The sequence below is a fragment of the Desmodus rotundus genome, chromosome 1 (assembly GCF_022682495.2).
Source record: "Desmodus rotundus isolate HL8 chromosome 1, HLdesRot8A.1, whole genome shotgun sequence".
Taxonomy (NCBI): Eukaryota; Metazoa; Chordata; class Mammalia; order Chiroptera; family Phyllostomidae; genus Desmodus; species Desmodus rotundus.
In genome coordinates, this window is record NC_071387.1 from 101,041,563 (window position 1) to 101,060,389 (window position 18,827).

The 18,827-nt window shown below is 44.8% G+C and overlaps 1 protein-coding gene across 1 annotated transcript in view; it reads right to left on the bottom strand.

Moving 5' to 3' along the window:
* The window catches only part of CREBBP (CREB binding protein), a 135,173-nt gene extending 125,227 nt beyond the window's left edge, over positions 1 to 9,946 (bottom strand). The window contains exon 1 of the mRNA XM_024553300.4: positions 9,031 to 9,946. Within this exon, the coding sequence (XP_024409068.1) occupies positions 9,031 to 9,115 (85 nt within the window). The 5' untranslated portion in view covers positions 9,116 to 9,946. The remainder of the gene's footprint in view (positions 1 to 9,030) is intronic.
* Between the last annotated feature and the right edge of the window lie 8,881 nt (positions 9,947 to 18,827).

Genomic DNA, 18,827 nt, shown 5'->3' on the forward strand with positions numbered 1-18,827 from the left:
GCTACAACCTACTATATGTAAGGAATCATAGTAGCCCCCCCCAAAGCTACTTAAAGTGAAATGAAAAATTCTAGAAGAGAAAAAACCCATTTTAGAGATGAGACAACCCTCCCCTCCAACCCCGCAAAAGCTCCAATGTAAAATCACAGGCCCCAAGTCAGAGTTTATGAGCTGGGAGCCAAGCAAGATTCAGCGTCCACTCTGAGAGGAGGCCAGGGCTCCCGCCTTACTACCACACTGCCCACACCCCACATAAAAAGCTCTGACATTTCCTTCAACTCTGAGTCATGGTTAGAAGGTTCTACTTTTAATCAGGTGACAGATACTCAAAATATTTTAATCCAAAGGAATTGAGTCAAGCTTATAGTCCACAATTGTCAGAGCAAGCTCCAATTATTTGATAGATTTCTACAGTTCCTGTGTGTCATCATTCAGTTTTTAATCAAATACCAAATCCACTTTACTTAGATATTGTACAATAGCCTCTCTACAAGTTATTATACTATAAAGAATAGTCACTTAATTTTTCTTGCTATTTCACTGGTTATACTAACTGCACAGTTAAATTATGTATAGGTAATAAAGTTTTGATTAGGAAAAAAACCCAAAATATTTGGGGGTGAAGGGAGGCTTTTAAGTTATAAAAAGAATTTGCTTTACAACAGAGGTGTACAACCCCATTAAACAGCTACAACTACTAAGAAACACCTACTGTATACAGTACGGTACAGGTGTTATTAGAAAGACTGGCAAATTCAGAGATTTTCGAACAGTAGCAGATGGAGCACCTAGCAGTCAATCAAGTGAAATTTTCTGTCACCATTAGATTTTACTATTCTTAGCTATGGTTCAACTAAACATTCTTTTGATTAAAGGAAATGAAACACGGGGGAAAATGTCACATGGGATGCTATCCAAGTCTTTCTAAGGGTGAGGTTTAAAAAGAAAGAATTCGACTTTTAGATAGAGTTCAAAAATAGCCTTGCTCCCCAAATTTAGAACCAGAAAACACCCTAACGGCAGTTTTTCAAAGGCAGCAACAGTCATTCTTAAAATTGTCTAAGAACCTGGAAAACAAAAAACCTCTTTTGCTTTTCTTGCACCCTCTTCCATGTCCAAAGAGCCCTCCACCAAATCTGAGTCAGTCACTTCTCTTCCAGTTCAGGTCTCAGTGCTAATGTTCTGTTCCCAATGGACCCTGTGCAAGACTCCATCCCAGCCCTCCTGTCAAGTGATCACAGCCCCCAAGTAAAGTTGAATATGCAAAAGCTCCCCCACCAAGCACTGGTGGAAGGCTTACACTTTGGCACTAGTGATATGCTGCAATGTAAGCATGTTCCTGAAAGTTAAGCCTAAGACTGAATAGTGAAAGTGTGGAATCCCTTCCCCCGGTTAATGCAGGGGTTGTGAACAAGCACGCCCAACCCAAGGGGCCATTAGCCGTGGAATGGAATTCTGAAGAGGGAGGCACCAGTAGGAAAAGCCCTCAGAGTGAGCTGGAGTAACACCAGGCACATATGTTGAAAACCAGAGGGCATGGCCAGGTATTTGAGAGACTATCTGGGAAAACCAGAGAGGACACAGGTGAAAGCCATGAGACATCACAACCACATAGACAAAACTGTTCTGAGTGGCCTGAGTGTCTTTTCCAACGATAAGGAGGCATGGAAAACCAGCAGGCTCCCTAACTACCTGGTTCCTTGCTCTGGCCCAGCAGGACAGGCCCAGGAGACACCAGAGTCCAGGGGCACAGAGGGCCCGCCAGGCTACCCCTGGTACACACTTCTCTTAGCCAAGGCCCCTTACCATCTTCAAGGTCTAAGATATTACCCCTCACTCAGACACCTAGCCCTGGGCTTCTGCACACAGGAGCATTCTGTAACAGCGGGGGTATAAATGAAGCCCTCTTGGGGTTGCCCTTTCTGACTCATGCATTTAGCATTTGATCGTATTTTGTATTCTTTTTCAAGTTCTGCCTCTGAGTCTTATCAACACACACAGTTCTAAGCTACTCAAAGGCATTGATCAGAATCCTTTTGTACACTGCTACTGCCTAACAAGGTCCCTCAGACTGAATTGCAATATACTCAGTAAAGAAACAGAATCACATATTCACCTGATCCTTAAACAGTCCATGAAATATAATTCAAAATTAGTAAGAATTTGCAGACTATGTCACATTACTTAAGTTTTTGCAATTTTAGAATTTTATGGGCATTGTGCTCCCATTAAAAAAAAATACAGTTGAAAATGGAGGCAAAAATCAATAGTAGTGATTATATAATTTTTGGCTATATACTCGCTGAGCAGGCTTACACTACAACACATCTGTCTGCCCTCGGCCCTGTGTGTGTATGAGTACAAGGCTGCTGCTGGTTTCAGAAGCATCAACAAGCAAGTCTCCGGTCCAATCAAATGAGCACTTCTAGTGAGTCTGGACTACAGAGCATGCCCACCTTCCCTGGTAAGGACAGTGCCGGCTGCCATGCACTGAGCATTTACTTCAGACCAGGCACTGCACACACCATCTCATTTTACCCTCATAACCACCCTTTGAGATGGAAATGGTTATTATTGTATCTGTTTTACAGATGAGGAACCCGAGGCTCAGGGAGCTAATGTAACTTCGACCAGGGTCATGATGCCAGCAAAGAGGGAAAGGAAAACGACGCCCACTTGGCTTGGCTCCAGAGCCAGTGCTTTCACTCCCTTTGCTGTCAACACCATGGCCTGTGGTGCCACCACCAAGGACTGCCCAAATAGCCTGTAAGAGCCCCAAACAGGCCGTGCCAGAACACTCCCATGGCCAGCCAGGTTGGTCCATCAGTGAAAATGCACAGGTGCACATCTGTATCTCAATAGAAATCAGGATTAAGACAAACAGATCCTAAGATTTGTGGCAATTAACTTAAAAGCACAATCTTGTGAGGCAAAAAATATGAGAACTTTGAAAAATAAATACTGTACATTAGTTCACTCATTCCCTCAAGTATTTCTGGAGGGCCTAGCGTGTGTCAGGCACCGCTCCCAGAAACAGGAAACATGGCTACGGAAAGCTCTCACAAGCTGCTGTGGAGCTGCTCCCCTTCAAGTTTCACTGCAAGGTGTGGACCTGGAGGGCAGAAGATGGCAAAGGAAGAAGGAAATACTGTGTGAGCCACTGGAGTCAACAAAAAGCAAAACAAGCAAAGGAACAAAAACAATCACCTTAATTTAACTCGGTTTTCATTAAACTTACCTGACTTTAAATGAAGCAGTACATAAAAGTGTTACAGAAGAACAAAAAAGAGGGGCTCCCTACAAGCTTGGAAGTGGCCCCAGACTCTGCAAGGCTTCTCCCTGGGGCTCACTGGGCTCAAGGGCTTATCACCCCTGCTCCCCATGCTTGAGGGCCAGCAGTCAGAACAGCCCACAGTAGGTGCTCAAAACACCTGTGCTGCTATTTGACAGATATTGTCCTCAAAGTCATCAGAGGGAGCGGAGACTAGGGCAACCCTGACAGCCCAGTGCTCCCAATGCATTTTCAGAGCATTAGTCCCACATTACATTAGGGCCCCACAGTGTGGCCCAAGGGCCAAATTGTAGTTTTATTGGCACACGGCCACACCCACTGCCGTAGTACGTCCAGGGCTGCTCTCTCGCTACAATGGCAGCACTGAGTACATGTAACAGAAACCATAGGGCCCACAAAGCCAAAAATATGTCCTCTGGCCCTTTACATACAAAGTTTGTTACAAAGTTTGCCCAACGATGTACGAGGAGGGACCCCCTGCAAAAATCAGAATTTATTTATTAAAAAATGTGTATTTATTCTTACATGTTTAAACTTCAGTCACCTTCCAAGTACTCTCCATTTGATGCAGTACACCTATTGAGACTTTTTTCCACTGCTCAAAACAGTTTTTGAACTCATAGATTCTGATGCCTTTTAGTGCTTCTGCCATTTTTTGTTTCGCCTCTTCCCCATCAGCAAAACATTTCCCTTTGAGGACTTTTTTCATTAGGGGGAAACAAACAAACAAAAAAGGTTGCTCCGGGCAATCGGGGTGAAGAGGGAGGGTAGGGCGTAGGGGTCATGCCATTTTTGGTCAAAAACGGCTGCACACTCAGTGCAGTGTGGGCAGGTGTACTTCACCCATCATGAAACGGGCAAAGGCATTGAAAGAGTCATCAAAAAAATATTCACTGAAGCTGAATGCAGCCTCTTACAACAATGCCAGTTGGTACACCGATACAGATGGGTCCCTAGAACACTCACCTGGGGGGGGGAAGCCTGTACTACAAGGGACCTGCCCTCCAGAAGATAATTCCGGTTTTTTTTTTTTTTTTTGGAAGGGTCCCCCTTGTATTATACAAAAAAGGTCTGGGAATGGTGCAAACTATAGCCTCTCTCTCTAAGACTTACAGCCCATCAGTATGCAATGGTTCTGGGAAGGCCTTGTACCTTAAGTTCCTTGCCTGTTCCCAACCTCATCTGAGAAGCACCTCTTCACAGGGACTAGTTTCTTGAACTATATATACTCAAAGTGCTGGTTTGAATAAGATAAAGAGACGGTGTCCTGACTAATGTTACCCTAAGAACTGAACTGGCTTAAAGCAAGCTTTCCTAATCTTGCTTTACACAATAGGTACATTTCATCTTAACACAGAAAAGCATACTTTAGCAAAATCACTTTTAACTTTTATTTTTGAACACAGTAAGTAAAAATACAAAGTTGGCACTTATATAGCCCCAAGTAATAGCATCCTTTGTCACACAACCACAATGACAAGTCAGAGTGGTAAAAACACTGGCTAGCAGTCTAAGCATCAACTTGCTACAGTAGGATTAAGCCTCAGTCTCTTTGTAACTCATTCTCAATTATGTTTAAGAATTACAGAATCAAATCCAAACGCTAAACAGGAATGATTCTCAACCTTTTGATCAACTGCCAAGGCACCTTTGTGGGATTCATACTCATCCACCATCACCCCTGAGGAACTTCAAACAGAACTACTGTTCTCACCTCTCTGTTATTCAAAAGCCCCTACTTTTTTTAACAAGTAAAAGCAAAGCAAAGTCATGACAAGTCCTAGCCCTAGAAGTCTCTACAAAGTTGCTTTTCCTTAGCCAGAACTTAAGAGATGAAATAATTTGATTGAGCCTCAATTATTCACTGCAATAACCACGAAGGTGAGACCACACAGTGTAGGTTTGGGCTGCCAGAAACCAGAGGGAAGGGGGAGTTCCTGCCTGGAGGCCCTGGCAGGAAGAACACAACCCCTACTCCCCCCCAGAGTGGCTACAAATGTTCCCCAAAGAGATTTCATTCCCTTGCTGGAGCTAGGCAACTGAGAGTTGCTAACTACTACAATCTCCTAGGTCCATGATTCAAACAAATTCCGTATTTATGGATGTAGATTTCTTAAATGAATATACTATATTCATCTATATTACTTTAATGATCTAGGCTTGGTTCGGGTTTTGACCCTCTGCCACTCTGGGCAGATTACCTCTCTCTAGAATGGCTCCTCATCTAAAAGCAGCAGGAACAGTGTTTCCCCTTCCTACCTCATAGGATGCTGTGAGGACAAATCTGATGGAAAGAAAAGCATTCTGATTATGTAAAGCACTGCACATTAAAAAAAAAAATCATCATTTTGTTGTAAAAGATATTTTGGTTTACAGCCATATTTACCACAAGCTTTCTTTAAATACAGTTTTCTATTGCATTTACAGGGATTCACATTATAAAATATAATCACAACTGCTTAGGACACATACAGATGAAATAAATATATCTATCTTCAATTTTTAGAAGGCAGTCTTATTAAACTTTTTAATAAAGTCTTTGTTATATGTAAATTTGGCCTCAAGCTGACCAAAAAAACAGAAAAAGCCTACTGCATGCCTGGATATTTATTTCTCCTACGCTGTGAAATCATGTATCCCTGCTGTTGAAAGACTAATACGCTGTTATAATTTGGACATATTAAATACAGAAGTTTCCAAAACACACAACTAACTACACACTGGTAACACAAAGTCCTCCTACTTCTTACAAAGGGTGCCAAGTAAAGGAAGACTATAGTTGTAACAAAGTGTTTAATCCTTCAATGTAAAAGAAGAAAATGCTACTTCAACAACATCTGATACTATCAAATTCTGTGCCACTCCTGAGCTGAGGTTTGGATGGGGTGGGAAGTACTGTTTTTCCTTCTTCTTCTTGCTGCCTTCCCTTGGGGTGAATTTCCTATTCATGTACCACCTCTGCAGCCTCTCCCTCAGAAGCCTTTCCTGACCTCTCCTGCCTGTCTTAGGTGGCAAAGGCAGTATCACCTAAGATGCTGCCTTACTTCACTGTGGAGTGTTTTATGCACATCCACCGACCTCCTTCTAGACTGCAAGTGCCCATGGGGCAGCACTCTGGCTGGTAAGCTCCTCAATGGGCAGGGATTCTGTTCTTTTGGCCAACTGCCAGCCCCCCGACTCATCTAACAGACATCAATGGTTCCACAGACCAGTCCCCACAGACATGCATTGCATTGTGACAGTCCAAGTGGCTCTCTCTTGTTTCTCAGACCACCAAGGCCTCCTCCCAATCCTCCTAACCCCCCCCCCCCAACTCTTCCGATGCACAGAGCTCCCCTCCCTCAACAGGAGCAGGGGAACACACCTTGCTCCAACTGGCCCTATTTTCTCCTAGCAGGCTCAAATACACATTCCTTCACTAAAATAAGATTGAGTCTCTCAAGAATGTTATGCCCAGGTCTTCACACTTGTTATTCACACTTTCCCATCTAACCAAATGCTTTCACTCCTTTGATTGTATGTAATGTTAAGTCTGTTAGTTCTTTATTTGCTTAACTTATGTCCTTAAGATCTGTCTTAGACTAGCAGTTACAGGAGACAAGGTTGTATCTTATTTAATATGCTCAGTGCAGTGATCCCTTCCTTTGCCATCCACACTATTACACCCTTCCAAGATAATGTAATGTGATCAATGTGTGAATTTTATTCTTTGGATTATTTAAATCAGAACTATTAAAAACGGACATCTTCATGAAATTTATCCGAAAGGATTTTCTATTCTCGCCCACTTTTTCCTCCTTGCTTTCCAATTTTGATCCTCGTAAGGTATGGCGGCCTGTTTAGGTAAAAGGGCCTCCATACCTTACAAGGATCAAAATTGGAAAGCAAGGAGGAAAAAGTGGGCGAGAATAGAAAATCCTTTCGGATAAATTTCACTGTGATTATAGCAGCACACTAAATAGCTGACCATCTAAGTAACAGAGCTACTCATAAGGCCATCCTTTTGGCTCTATTTTGGAACCGCCAGATGTATATAGAAGGACAAGCCTTTTTGTTATGTTACTAATTTCTTCTTCTGTATTAAACAAGATCTACAATAACCTCATTCAATAGCAAAGCTGCAAAGCCATCCAAAAAGTTATCAGCCTCAGAGGACAAACTTCAAAGCTGAACTTCCTGGTATGATGTACATTTCATACCAGTACACACTTTTCACTCAAACATGGCAAGATTAATGAAGCAAAGCAATTTGTTCTGCAATAAAAGGGCATTTAAATCACAGCTGTTTCCATATTTCTCAATTCAGATCGTTGATTTTACAAAATTAACATCGAACTCAACTCTTTCAGTTTTTAGAAGTATTATTAGAGACTTTTATATTCCATGAGACTTATTTACTCCTCCCCACTGTTTAACAAATTCCATTTGAATTAGATGGAGACTCTCCTTATGACAAATTTTTAAAAATTGTTTCTCCACATCTACATTAACTAATATTCTAGGAATCGTGTTAAAACCAAAGCCACAAAATTCAGGTTTTGTTTCAACAGTAGAGATTTTTAAACCACTACTACAATAGAAATATGCTGGTGGTCAGTCACAGAAATAGTTACAGAAGCTGAACAGCTGTGTCTACTGCAAATTTGAAGGGATTGCTGCAGCAACGTAATTCAATTTGGACCCATTCATTATAAACTAGTTTTCAGATGCTGCTACTGCAGGACTGCACTGGAGAAATGCAAGCTGAACACGCAACGGAACTGTTCCCGAGCAGCGACAAGTTTTTACTGCAAAGGAGAGCTCTAAAAGAGGAAATACAACTAGTTCATAATGCTATCGTGAACCAGCCCACAAGAACCCTGAATTATTTAATGAATAGACAACTAAAATACTTCTCTTAAGCAATCGATGTGATTACCTAAGAAAGTTTTCAAGGAACCTGTTTAATGAGAAAAAGATGATTTATTCAGTATACTACAAAAAAATTTTTTAGGAAAAGTAATTTCTGCATTCCTTAACATAATTTTTACGCCTCTTCACTGTAAAATCAACATGAGCTCAAATGGTGATTGCAGCCCAAATGAACCAATTTAACTTTTTTTGAAGTTATACTTCTGTGAACTTAAAACACACCATCGTAATTTTTAGAAGATCTTGCTAACGAAGTTTGGGGCTGTGAAAAATAGAGTGATTTAGGTGACCAAACAACACGAGGTTTCAAATATTCCAAGAAACTTCTCAGTTGTAACTTACATGCTGGCCGCTGCGTTGTGAATGTGTCACCAATTCCGAAAACACTTGGGGTTCTCTTTCTGCTGTCTATTTCCTTCTCTAGCTATCAAACTTACCCTCTGCTGTCACCCCTCCAGACAACCACGCGTGTGTTGACACACGGCGGCAGGGGCATCTGCCACGCAAAATAAACACGCTTCACTTTACTTTTTCTTCCTGGAAGTACCACTCGGTTTCCACGCGAGAAGGGCTCACCAACTCATGGAAACCCGAGTGCACCCGGACATGAGCCCCCCACTCGGGCCCCACGACAGTCTCCCCAAAAACTTCCCCTCTCCCGCGGGGCTCCGGGGGAAGAGGCTGCGCCGGCCGCCGCTTCGGGAGGGGGGTGAGGTGGCTGCGCAGGCCCACGGCCGAGTTCGGTTCTCCAGGGGGCACTCGCCTTCGGGGGTGGGGTCTGACAGCGACCCCCGAGGCCCCCGCCCCCCGTCTGGCCCCCTCCTCACCTGTGCTGTCATTCGCGGAGAAGCCGGGCGAGCTGAGTTTGGCTCGTTTGGGGTTGGGCGGTCCGTCCAGCAAGTTCTCGGCCATTTTCACCTGCTCGCGGAAACAGCCCCGAGAGCGGACGGCGGGGCCGGCGAAGGCTCCGGAGCGGGGGTCGGCGCCGGCCTCGGCCGGCTACGAGCGGAGAGGAGCGAGCGCGAGCGGAGAGCAGCGAGCGAACGCGGAGGGAGAGGGAGGGCGCTGGGCGCAGGGCCGGGTGGGGGAGGCGGCGGCCAAATCTCAGCCACAGCAACAGCGCCCCGCAGCGCTCACCGCCCGCCCCCGGCCGCCGCCGCCGCCGCCGCCGCCGCCGCCGGCCGCGGCCCCCTCATCCCCTGCCCGCCTCCCGAGCGCGACACTCCGCGGCGGGGGCGCCCAGGCGGCCTGGCCGCCCCCCCGGGCCCGGCTGGTAGCGACGGCGCCCGGCCGGCTTAGGCAGTCCCCAGGAACATGGTGCCGCCGCCGCGCCGCCGCCTCGCTACCCCCCCCCGCGCCCCACTTAATTAATTCGCTCGCGGCCCGACGACCTGGGGGGCTCCGGGCTCCACTCCCCGCCCGCGGCCCGCCGCTGCCGCCGTAAGGAAAAACAATGCGCGAAGCGGAGCCGCCGCCGCCGCGCCCCCCCACCCCCCGTTCCGCCGCCGCCGCCGCCGCTGCCGCCGCCGCCGCCGCCGCCGCGGCTCCGGGAGGCCGAGCCGAGAGGGGAGCGGGGCCGCCGGAGCGGGCGCCGAGGGCCGGGCGGAGCGGGACGGCCGGGCGGAGCGGGGTGCGCGGGTAGTTGTAGGGCCCGGGACCGGCGGGGCCGAGTAGATCGCGCTCGAAGCCCCGGTCGGGTCCGCGACAAGATGGCGGCTGTTGATTCCTCAATTAAAAAAAAAAAGAAAGTTTTTTTTCTTCTCTTTCCAGAGCCTGAACGGGGAGGGGGAGGGGGCGGGGCACGCCGGTGCGTCACCCCCCGTGGCGTCACCACGCACAGCCCCCGCTCCGCCCCCTCCACCTGCGCCGGCCGTGGCGGAAAGAACCGAACGCGCTCGGGCGGAAGGGCCGAAGGCTCTGTCGCGGTGTGTCAGGCAGCAGGGCGGCGGAGCGGCTAGCCGCAGGGCGGCGGCTGGGCCTGCGGGACCCCCGGCGCCCGGCCGGGCCGCCACTTTTGTTCAGACCACTGCTAGGCTGCGGGGCCCGTCAGGGGCTGGGGGCGGCTGCCTGGCCGCGGACCGGACCCCTGGGCGCGCAGCCGGCGCCGGCCGGGCCAGTCTGTTCCTCTGGGGAAACTGCCGGGTCCTGGCAACTCACTTCCCTGCCCGCGATGTTAGCGGGGACCCGAACCAGGCCTAGTCACTTTCCCTTGCCGGATCCCTCCAGTCTGCCTGCGAACTTGTGCAGATGAGAAAACTGAGGCAGGAAGCGGCAGGGCTGGGATTCGAACAACCCTCACCCCTAAAGTGAAGTGAGGTGGACGCAAAACTCCTGAGCCCCTGTTCCGAGCCCCAGGCGACGAGATCCTCAGAGCTGACACCCTCACCTAGGGGAGGTGGTGAGCGCTGCCCCACCCTAGGCTGGGGCGCGACCAGCTGCGCCAGGCCCAGAAGTCCCCTCATATCGGGGCTTAGGGCCCCGACAACAACTTGGGAACCCCGTAGGTGTTCCGGACGGGCTTGAAGGTCCCAGGGAGGCCGGCTTGTGTGGCCACTCCCCGCAGGACAATACCACAAAAATCTAAAGTGTTTGCATCTCAGTTTTAATCTGCTCCTCAAAACTTGCGGTCGCCTCATCCCGAAGTCCTTATCTGAAAGGTATCACCAACAACAACAGGGTTTCCTAAGACAGAAACCTTTGAGTCAGCGCGGACTGCTCCCTCCCTCTCCACCCACCATGAAGTCAGTCTCCCCACGACCTTTACCTGGGCAAATGGCTCTTTGGCTCTTCCTCCCCAACCCAGTGCCCCAGAGTCGTCCAGCATCACCCGGTGGCTTCGGTGAAAGCTTAGCAGTTAAATGTCTTTTGCACTCCACATTTCTCCCCACGGAGCACCACAGTTAACTTCCTGGAAAAAGAGGGAAAGAATTGTTTAAAACAAATAGCTGCTACACATGGGGAAATTATATGTATATATATATATTCTCCTTTATTTTTTATTTTTTAATAATTTTATTTTATTTATTTTTAGAGAAAGTGGAAGAGAGGGAGAGAAACACCAATGTGTGGTTGTCTCTCACATGCCCCCAACAGGGTCCTGGCCCGCAACCCAGGCAAGTGCCCTGACCAGGAATCCAACTGGCAACCTTGTTTCACAGGCCAACACTCAATCCACTGGGCCACACCAGCCAGAGCTAACCTCCTTTAAAAAACGTGTACAGTTTAAAATACAAAGTGAGGCAAAAAATTATAGGTTTACAGTTGTGAGTATGTGAATCATAGAGTTTATTCTTATATTATTTATCAGTTATTTTATTATTTTCCATATGAACAACTGTAAACCTACGTTTGCCCCACTCTGTGTGTGTGTGTGTGTGTGTATATACCTATATATCAAAAGAGATTGTTTTCCAGTGTCAAGACTGAGTGATCTTTTTACTTTTTTCTAATTACATTGCACAAAATCTTGTGCTGCCCCCACCCCTTTCTTGCATCTGTCTCTTCAACTTTCCATCCCTCATTTCACCATCACCTCCTCACATCCACTAAGCCATCAGGAAGTTCTCATCATTCAGGCTTTTTTATACGGGGTCTGGCACAAATAACATCCATTTTTTATGGGCTGATAATCTGTACCAAATCTTTTATTACAAAATCATAAGCATGTAATTCTGTAACAACAATATCACACTCAAGCACACCATATGACATTTCAGGTGACGTGTTCAAATTGCTGTCCATCTCGTGTGAGACATTCACATACCCTACCCAACTGCACTCAATGGCGTTACTTCTGCTGGACGCTGGATGCTTGCGAATGCTGTTCTCTATGCTGAGAATACATATGCCTGGCAAACCCTAACTCCAAGACCCAGTTCAGATGTCATCTACTCCAGGAAGCCCTCCTAGCCCACTTGAAGACTCCCACAGCACTCCTGGCATACCTCTGTGAGGGTACAACTCACACTGTGTCATTACTTTTTTTTTATCCATCAAATATTCCCTGTGATTCTCCTGAGGTCATTGCCACTTTGCTAATCTTTTGGGCAACGAATAAAGAAATAAATCTCTATATATTCACGGAGGCCAAATAGCAAGTCCTGGAAACCATAAACAGAAGTATGCAATAAGTCAATTTGCACAGCAAGGCAGGAAGCGTATAGAGTCACAGTGACACAGGGCTGGCAGCACCCTGTATCAGAATGTGGCGTGTGTGTCCCTCTCACTGTGAATTTGTGGGCTCCTTGAGGGCACGGACAATGTCTTAACTATAGTACAGTACCCTCTAAGAAGTAGGTTTGTAAAATTTGATGAATGAATGAATGAACACTGTCAGGTCCTCCTCAGTCCTGAAGGCCTCCAGGCCCTAAGAAAGGTGGGTTCCAGCACAAGGCAGCTCCAGACTATTACCCGGCAGATGGGACATGTCAGGTCACTGAGAAGCCGCAGCCAGGGCTTGCCTTGGTTCAGTAGTGTCACTATCTGGTCCTTGGGGGCCCTCAGAAAATGGTTTGCACAGCCGTGCGCACGTGAGCTCACATACCCCTTGCCCCGCCCCATCAGTGGGCAGCTATGGCATGGGTCATGCTCCATTTTACAGAGGGGGAAACTGAGGGGACACAGTCCCAATGACTCAGAGGGAAATGACCTGGACATATCAGGGCCAGGCCAAAAACACAGGTCTTCAAACTCAAACCTCATGTTCCTCCTGCCTAACCATGCTGAACACTAAACACATACCTGCTCTGCAGTCCCATTTTCTACCAAATTTGTATCACTGATCAATTCTTCTGGTACTTTCTGATATTTGCTTTTCTCTATTCTATTTCTTTTCCCCTTGGTCTGACTCTCATTCAAGAACACTGTGCTCAGACATTGATGGGGGCATAGCAAGGAAGGAGGTATGGTTCCTGCCTGCATACACTTAGCTGGGGATCAAGGTCAACACAGATGAAAGGGATCCAACACTGCTGAGTGCCTTCTGTATGCCCTGCCACTCTGCCGCATGCTGCCCTTGGATCAGAATTTCCCACAATTCTGGAAGGAAATATCACTGTCCTTATTTTATAGGTGAGAAAATAAGGCCCAGAGGAGAGCAAGTCATTCAATCAGTAAGGGGCTCAACTAGGCTGCAAACCTAAGGCTAGCTGCTTTTTCCACAGACCTCACCCTCTCCAGCCTCAGAGGCCATAGGAGCAAGGAATCCCCAATTACAGAGTGCTTAGGGGCAGAGAGAATGAAGTGGAGAAGAACGAGAGGTAGAAATAAATAAGGAAATATTTCCTTAGAAAAGTTCATTTGAATCCACCAGCTGATACACATAATGTCTTATATCCACACAATGGAATATTATTCAGCGATACAAGGAATTTAGTACATACCAATACGTGCTACAATGTGGATGAACCTTGAAAACGTTATGCTCAATGAAAGAGATCAGTCGCCAAAGACCTTGTATTGTATGATTCCATTTATATGAAATGTCCAAAATAGGCAAACCCATAGAGGTAGAAAGTAGAGCAGTGGTTGCAAAGGCCTGGGGAGAGGCGGAAGAGAGTGGGTGGTAGCTAAAGGATATGGGGTTTCTGTTTCAACTTTCCTGAAGTTGATGTAGATCGTTACCATGTAAGATAGGTATTGTTGCTAAGTCAAACTATATGAAACTGCCAGGACTTGACTGGTTTTTATCCCATCCAACATAACAACCATTGCATGTTGTATAGACTCTGATTCCAACAAGTTAAAACAATGAGACAACTGGAAATTGAAACATTGACTGGTATGGCATGGGAAGAAATTATTGTTAATTTGATTAGGTGTGATAATATCAGTATATATATATATATATATATATATATATACACACACACACACACACACATATATACATATATATACACCGTATATTGTATGTTTTCAAATAGGTCTTATATTTCAGAAGCATGGGCTGAGGTATTTATAGTTGGGATAATGTGATGCTTGGGAGGAGTAGATGGGGAAACAGATGAAACAAGACTGGCCAGGAATTGATGGTTAAGAAAGCTGAGTGATGGGCATGTGAAGATTCATTATATGATTGAGCACACTTTGTGTATTTTCAAACTCCCCACAACAAAAAGTTTTTAAACTATTGAAATATTGAGTCTTTCCCCCCACAAACATGATATAGCTATTTATTTATTTATATTTTATTCTATCTTATAATGAACTTTTATAATTTTTCCCATAAGGTCCTGCACATCTTTGGCTGATCCAATAAGTTTGAGCTAAAGCTCTCTTATTAGTTCTAACAACACTAATAATTTTTTTCTAGAATCACTTGGATTTTCTATGTAGGCCATCAGATCATGTGTTAAAAAATAAAAGAGTGAAATTTTTGTCTTTCCTGTCCAATACTCATAATTTCCATGTCTTTGTCTTGTTATGCACTACGGGCTAGAGTCTCTAGAATAATGTTGAATACAAATAATGATGGACGCATCTATGTCTTATTACTGATTTGAGCAAGAATGATGGTTTTTGTAGGTTTATTCATTCATTCCACAAATATTCATTGAGCACCTATGATGTGCCAGCCACTGAACCAGGCATTTAGGATACAATGGTGAACAAAACAAAGGTCCCTGCCCTCACAACCTTACACTCTAGCAGGCAGAGAGAGAAGACGAATGCAGTCAGTGAGTAAAGCTACAGTATACATGAAAAGATGATAAGTACTATGCAGAAAAGTAATACAGTAGGTTAAGGAGGATTCAGAGTGTCAGTACAGAGACAGGTGCAATTTTAAATACGGTGATAGAATCAGTCAATTTTTGCTTAGAAAATAATATTGGAGCAAAGATGAGAAAGTCAAAAGTTGTGATGCGTGTGAATTTCCAGGAAAGAGCTTTCCAGGGGCAGGGCTCAGTTAGCTAGCATATGACCCTGCAGCACTAATGTCGTTGGCTGTTTGAAGATGAGAAAAAAGGCAAGTGAGGTTGGAGTGGCTGGGCAGGCAAGGGAGAAGGAGGTGAGGTCACAGAGAAAAGGAATGAGGGTGGGAGCTGATGGTGGAGGTATTGACTCCATTCTTGGATCTCCTCCTGTTTCTTTATTTTATTTTAAAAAATCTCATTCTGTATAGCGTCTGACTTCAACAATACTTAGATCCTCTGGGGACCTTCAATCCAGAAATACTGTCCCTTTCCATTGTTCATTATCCCCTTAGGCTCCCCTTTTCCTTTCCTACCCAGCTTAAATTCCATGGTCAGCGGTCACTAGCACTGCCCTGCACACACGCTCCCTTTTCCTCTCTCACGTTATTGTACTTGTTTGATTGACAAAACCATCACTGGAATAACTCTAGCCTCCTGCCCACTTTTCATTTGCACCTGAGAGTTGCACTTGGCTGAGGAAAAAAGCGCACTATGGACTGGTTTTGCTTTAATTAGTGATCACAATCTTGAATACCTGCTTACTGCCACTGGGCAATCATACTGTAATTCTGCAGTCGTTCACTCTCCCGCTTTCCTCCCCTCAAAACTCTAACACCTCCTTCCCCATCCTTACTCTCAGCTGATGACTTCTTACTACTTTGCTGAGAAAATTTAACCCATTCCAAGAGAACTTCTTGGCACACACGCCCCGGGTCACAGTTACTCACAAACTTGCATTAGTGCCCGTATACCTATCAGCCTTCTTGCTGGTGCTTATACCTAAAGTCAATTTCTCCACTTCTGAACTCTCAAGATCCATCTTCCTTTTTGCCTGCTCAAGTTCATAGATCCAAAAACTCTGACCTATGTCATCAATTTCCCCATCCACTAGATCATTCCCTTCTGCATATAACTATGCTCTTATTTTTCCCATTTAAAAAAAGAAAGGGAAAGCCCTTCTCTTTATCTCATTTCCATCAGTTACTACCCATGTCTCAGCTTCATTTTGCTGCAAAACTCTTCTTAAGAATTGTTCGTACAAGTAGTCTCCTGTTTCTTTCCTCCAATTTTCTTTAATTCCATGTATCCATCCCCCTTCCTATGAGATTGTTATGTCTTTTACTTCAACATGCATTAACAGACCTCATCGAATAATGTTATTTAAATAGTCAATTGTTTTTATAGTGAATTATAGAGAGAAACAAGATCTTTTATGTTTACCCTCTTATTTACTATTTTCAGTGCTCTTCATTTCTTCCCGTAGAGCTGAGTTCCTATTGAGAATCATTTGCTTGAAGCCTGAAGGATATCTTTTAGCATTTATTTATTTATTTTATTTTGTTATTGTTCAATTACAGTTGTCTGCATTTTCTTCCCACCCCTCTACCCCACCCCAGCCAAACCCACCTCCCTCCCCAGCTTCCACCCTCCCCCTTGGTTTTGTCCATGTGTCCTTTATAGTAGTTCCTGAAAACCCTTCTCCCGATTATCCCTTCCCCCCTCCCCTCTGGCTATTGTTAGATTGTTCTTAACTTCAATGTTTCTGGTTATATTTTGTTTGCTTTTTTCTTTTGTTGATTTCTTAACATATGCAGGTCGACTGGTAACAAATTCTCTCAGCTTTTGTTGATTTGAAAATGAATTTTTTTCACACCTTTAATTTTTGAAGGGCATTTTTATGGGTACACAATTTAAGGCTGATTTTTTTTTTTCTTTCAGCACTTTAAAGATATCTTTGCATACTCTTGCATAGTATTCTGGCCTCCATTACTGCTAATAAGTCATTAAGCAGGCATTCAGAGTGCTGTTTCCAAATATGTAATGTATCTTTGTTGTCTTGATGTTTTAAAGATTTTTAGATTTATTGTTGATGTTCAGCAGTGTGACTATAATTAGCTAGGTGTAATTCTGCATTCATTTATTCCTGCTTGGGATAAATGTAAATTTATTCTTGTAAATTGATGTTTGTCATCAAACCTGGGAAATTTTCCACCATTATTTTCTTAATTTTTTTCTGCCTCTATATGATTCTGTCCTCTTTCTGGGATTCCAATTATGTGGATGTTCAATTGCTTGATATTGTTCCTGAAGCTTTGTTCATTTTTCTCCAATCTTTTGCTCTCTGTTATTCAGAGTGAATAATTTCTATGATGCGTCTTCAAGTTTACTGACTCTTCTGCCATATCATATCTGCCACTTCAGTTATTGTATTTGTCAGTTCTAAAACCTCCATTCAGTTCTCTTTTATATTTTCAATTTCTCTGACAAAATTCTCTATCAGTTCATTCTTAAAGTCCGTGTTTTCTTTTAATTCACTGAACTAATTTTTCTTTAAAAATATGTGCATAATGGCTGCTTCAAAATATTTGCCTGGGCCCTGGCCGGTGTGGCTCAGTTGGCTGGAGCATCATCCTACGGACTGAGCAGTTGCAGGTTTGATCCTCAAGCAGGCATGCATGAGAAGGCAACCAATCAATGTTTCTCTCTCACATCAATGTTTCTCTCTTCCCCTCTCTCTCCCTTCCTCTCTCTCTAAAAGCAATGAGAGAATGTCATTGGGTGAGGACAGAAGAAAATCTGTCTGCTAAGTCCAATACCTGGGCTATCTTTTGTTCAGTTCCTATTGACCACTTTTTTTCTTCACTTTGGATCGTGTGTGTGTGTATCTAGCAATGTTTGATTGAAGAATAGATATTGTTTTAACACATTGTAGAGATGATGGGTTCTGTTATTTTCCTCTGAAAATTATTGATTCTTATCAGACAGTTCTATTACTGGCTGATCACTTGAACTTTTATAGGCTTGTTTTCATACCTGTTAATGTAGATCTGTAGAAACTCAGGGATTTTTCTAGCCCGTCTGATTAGTAGCACTCAACCTTCAAACTCTGCCTCTGCTGTGGATCTTTTTGTGGTTTTGTGTTATATTTTGTTAGAATGAGTGTAGAATACCATCTTATTGTAGGCCAGATTTTGTCAAACTACAACCTGTGGGCTGAATGCTCCCACCTCCACCTGTTTTGTGACAATTAAGTTTTATTGGAACAGAGCTGTATCCATTCATTATAGAATGTCTGTGGCTGCTTTCACACTACAACAGCACAGTTGAGGGGTTGTGGCAGAGATCGGACAGCCCACAAAATTTAAAATGTTCAATACCTTCCCCTTTTCAGAAGCAGTTTGCTAATACCTGCTCTAGGGCGTGGTTCTTACTGCTAAGGCCTATGTCTCAGCTGGATGCCAGGAGCCTTGATGAGATGTAAATGTGGTCTCCGCCCTAGCAGGACCAGAACGCCAATGCTGCCGCTCTGCTTTTCCTCCATCACTGCTTGACCCTCCCGTCTGGGACAGCCACGCTCTAGCAAGCCTGGGGTAATTTCACCCTGCACAAGTACAGCCCAGAGCCCAGTCATGGGCTCATTGGGAACTGCCCCCCAGACTTATGAGGCCCCCCTCTCTCCAGAGCTTCCTCCTCTCCAGTGCTTCACTCCACAGAGTTAAGCTACTTTAGATCTGCTAAACCCTAATTTCTGTTTCCTCATTTTAGTGTGGTCATTATGCTTTTTCAGAATCCATCTCTTTAACTGGATTGAGAAATGGTCCTTTGGCAGAGAGCTGGGCAATTGTGGGGCTCACTCATGAATTTCCCTTCTCTGAGGGAACATAGTCTTGCACGGCCTGATGTATAACACCTGAAAACAGTTGCCTCAC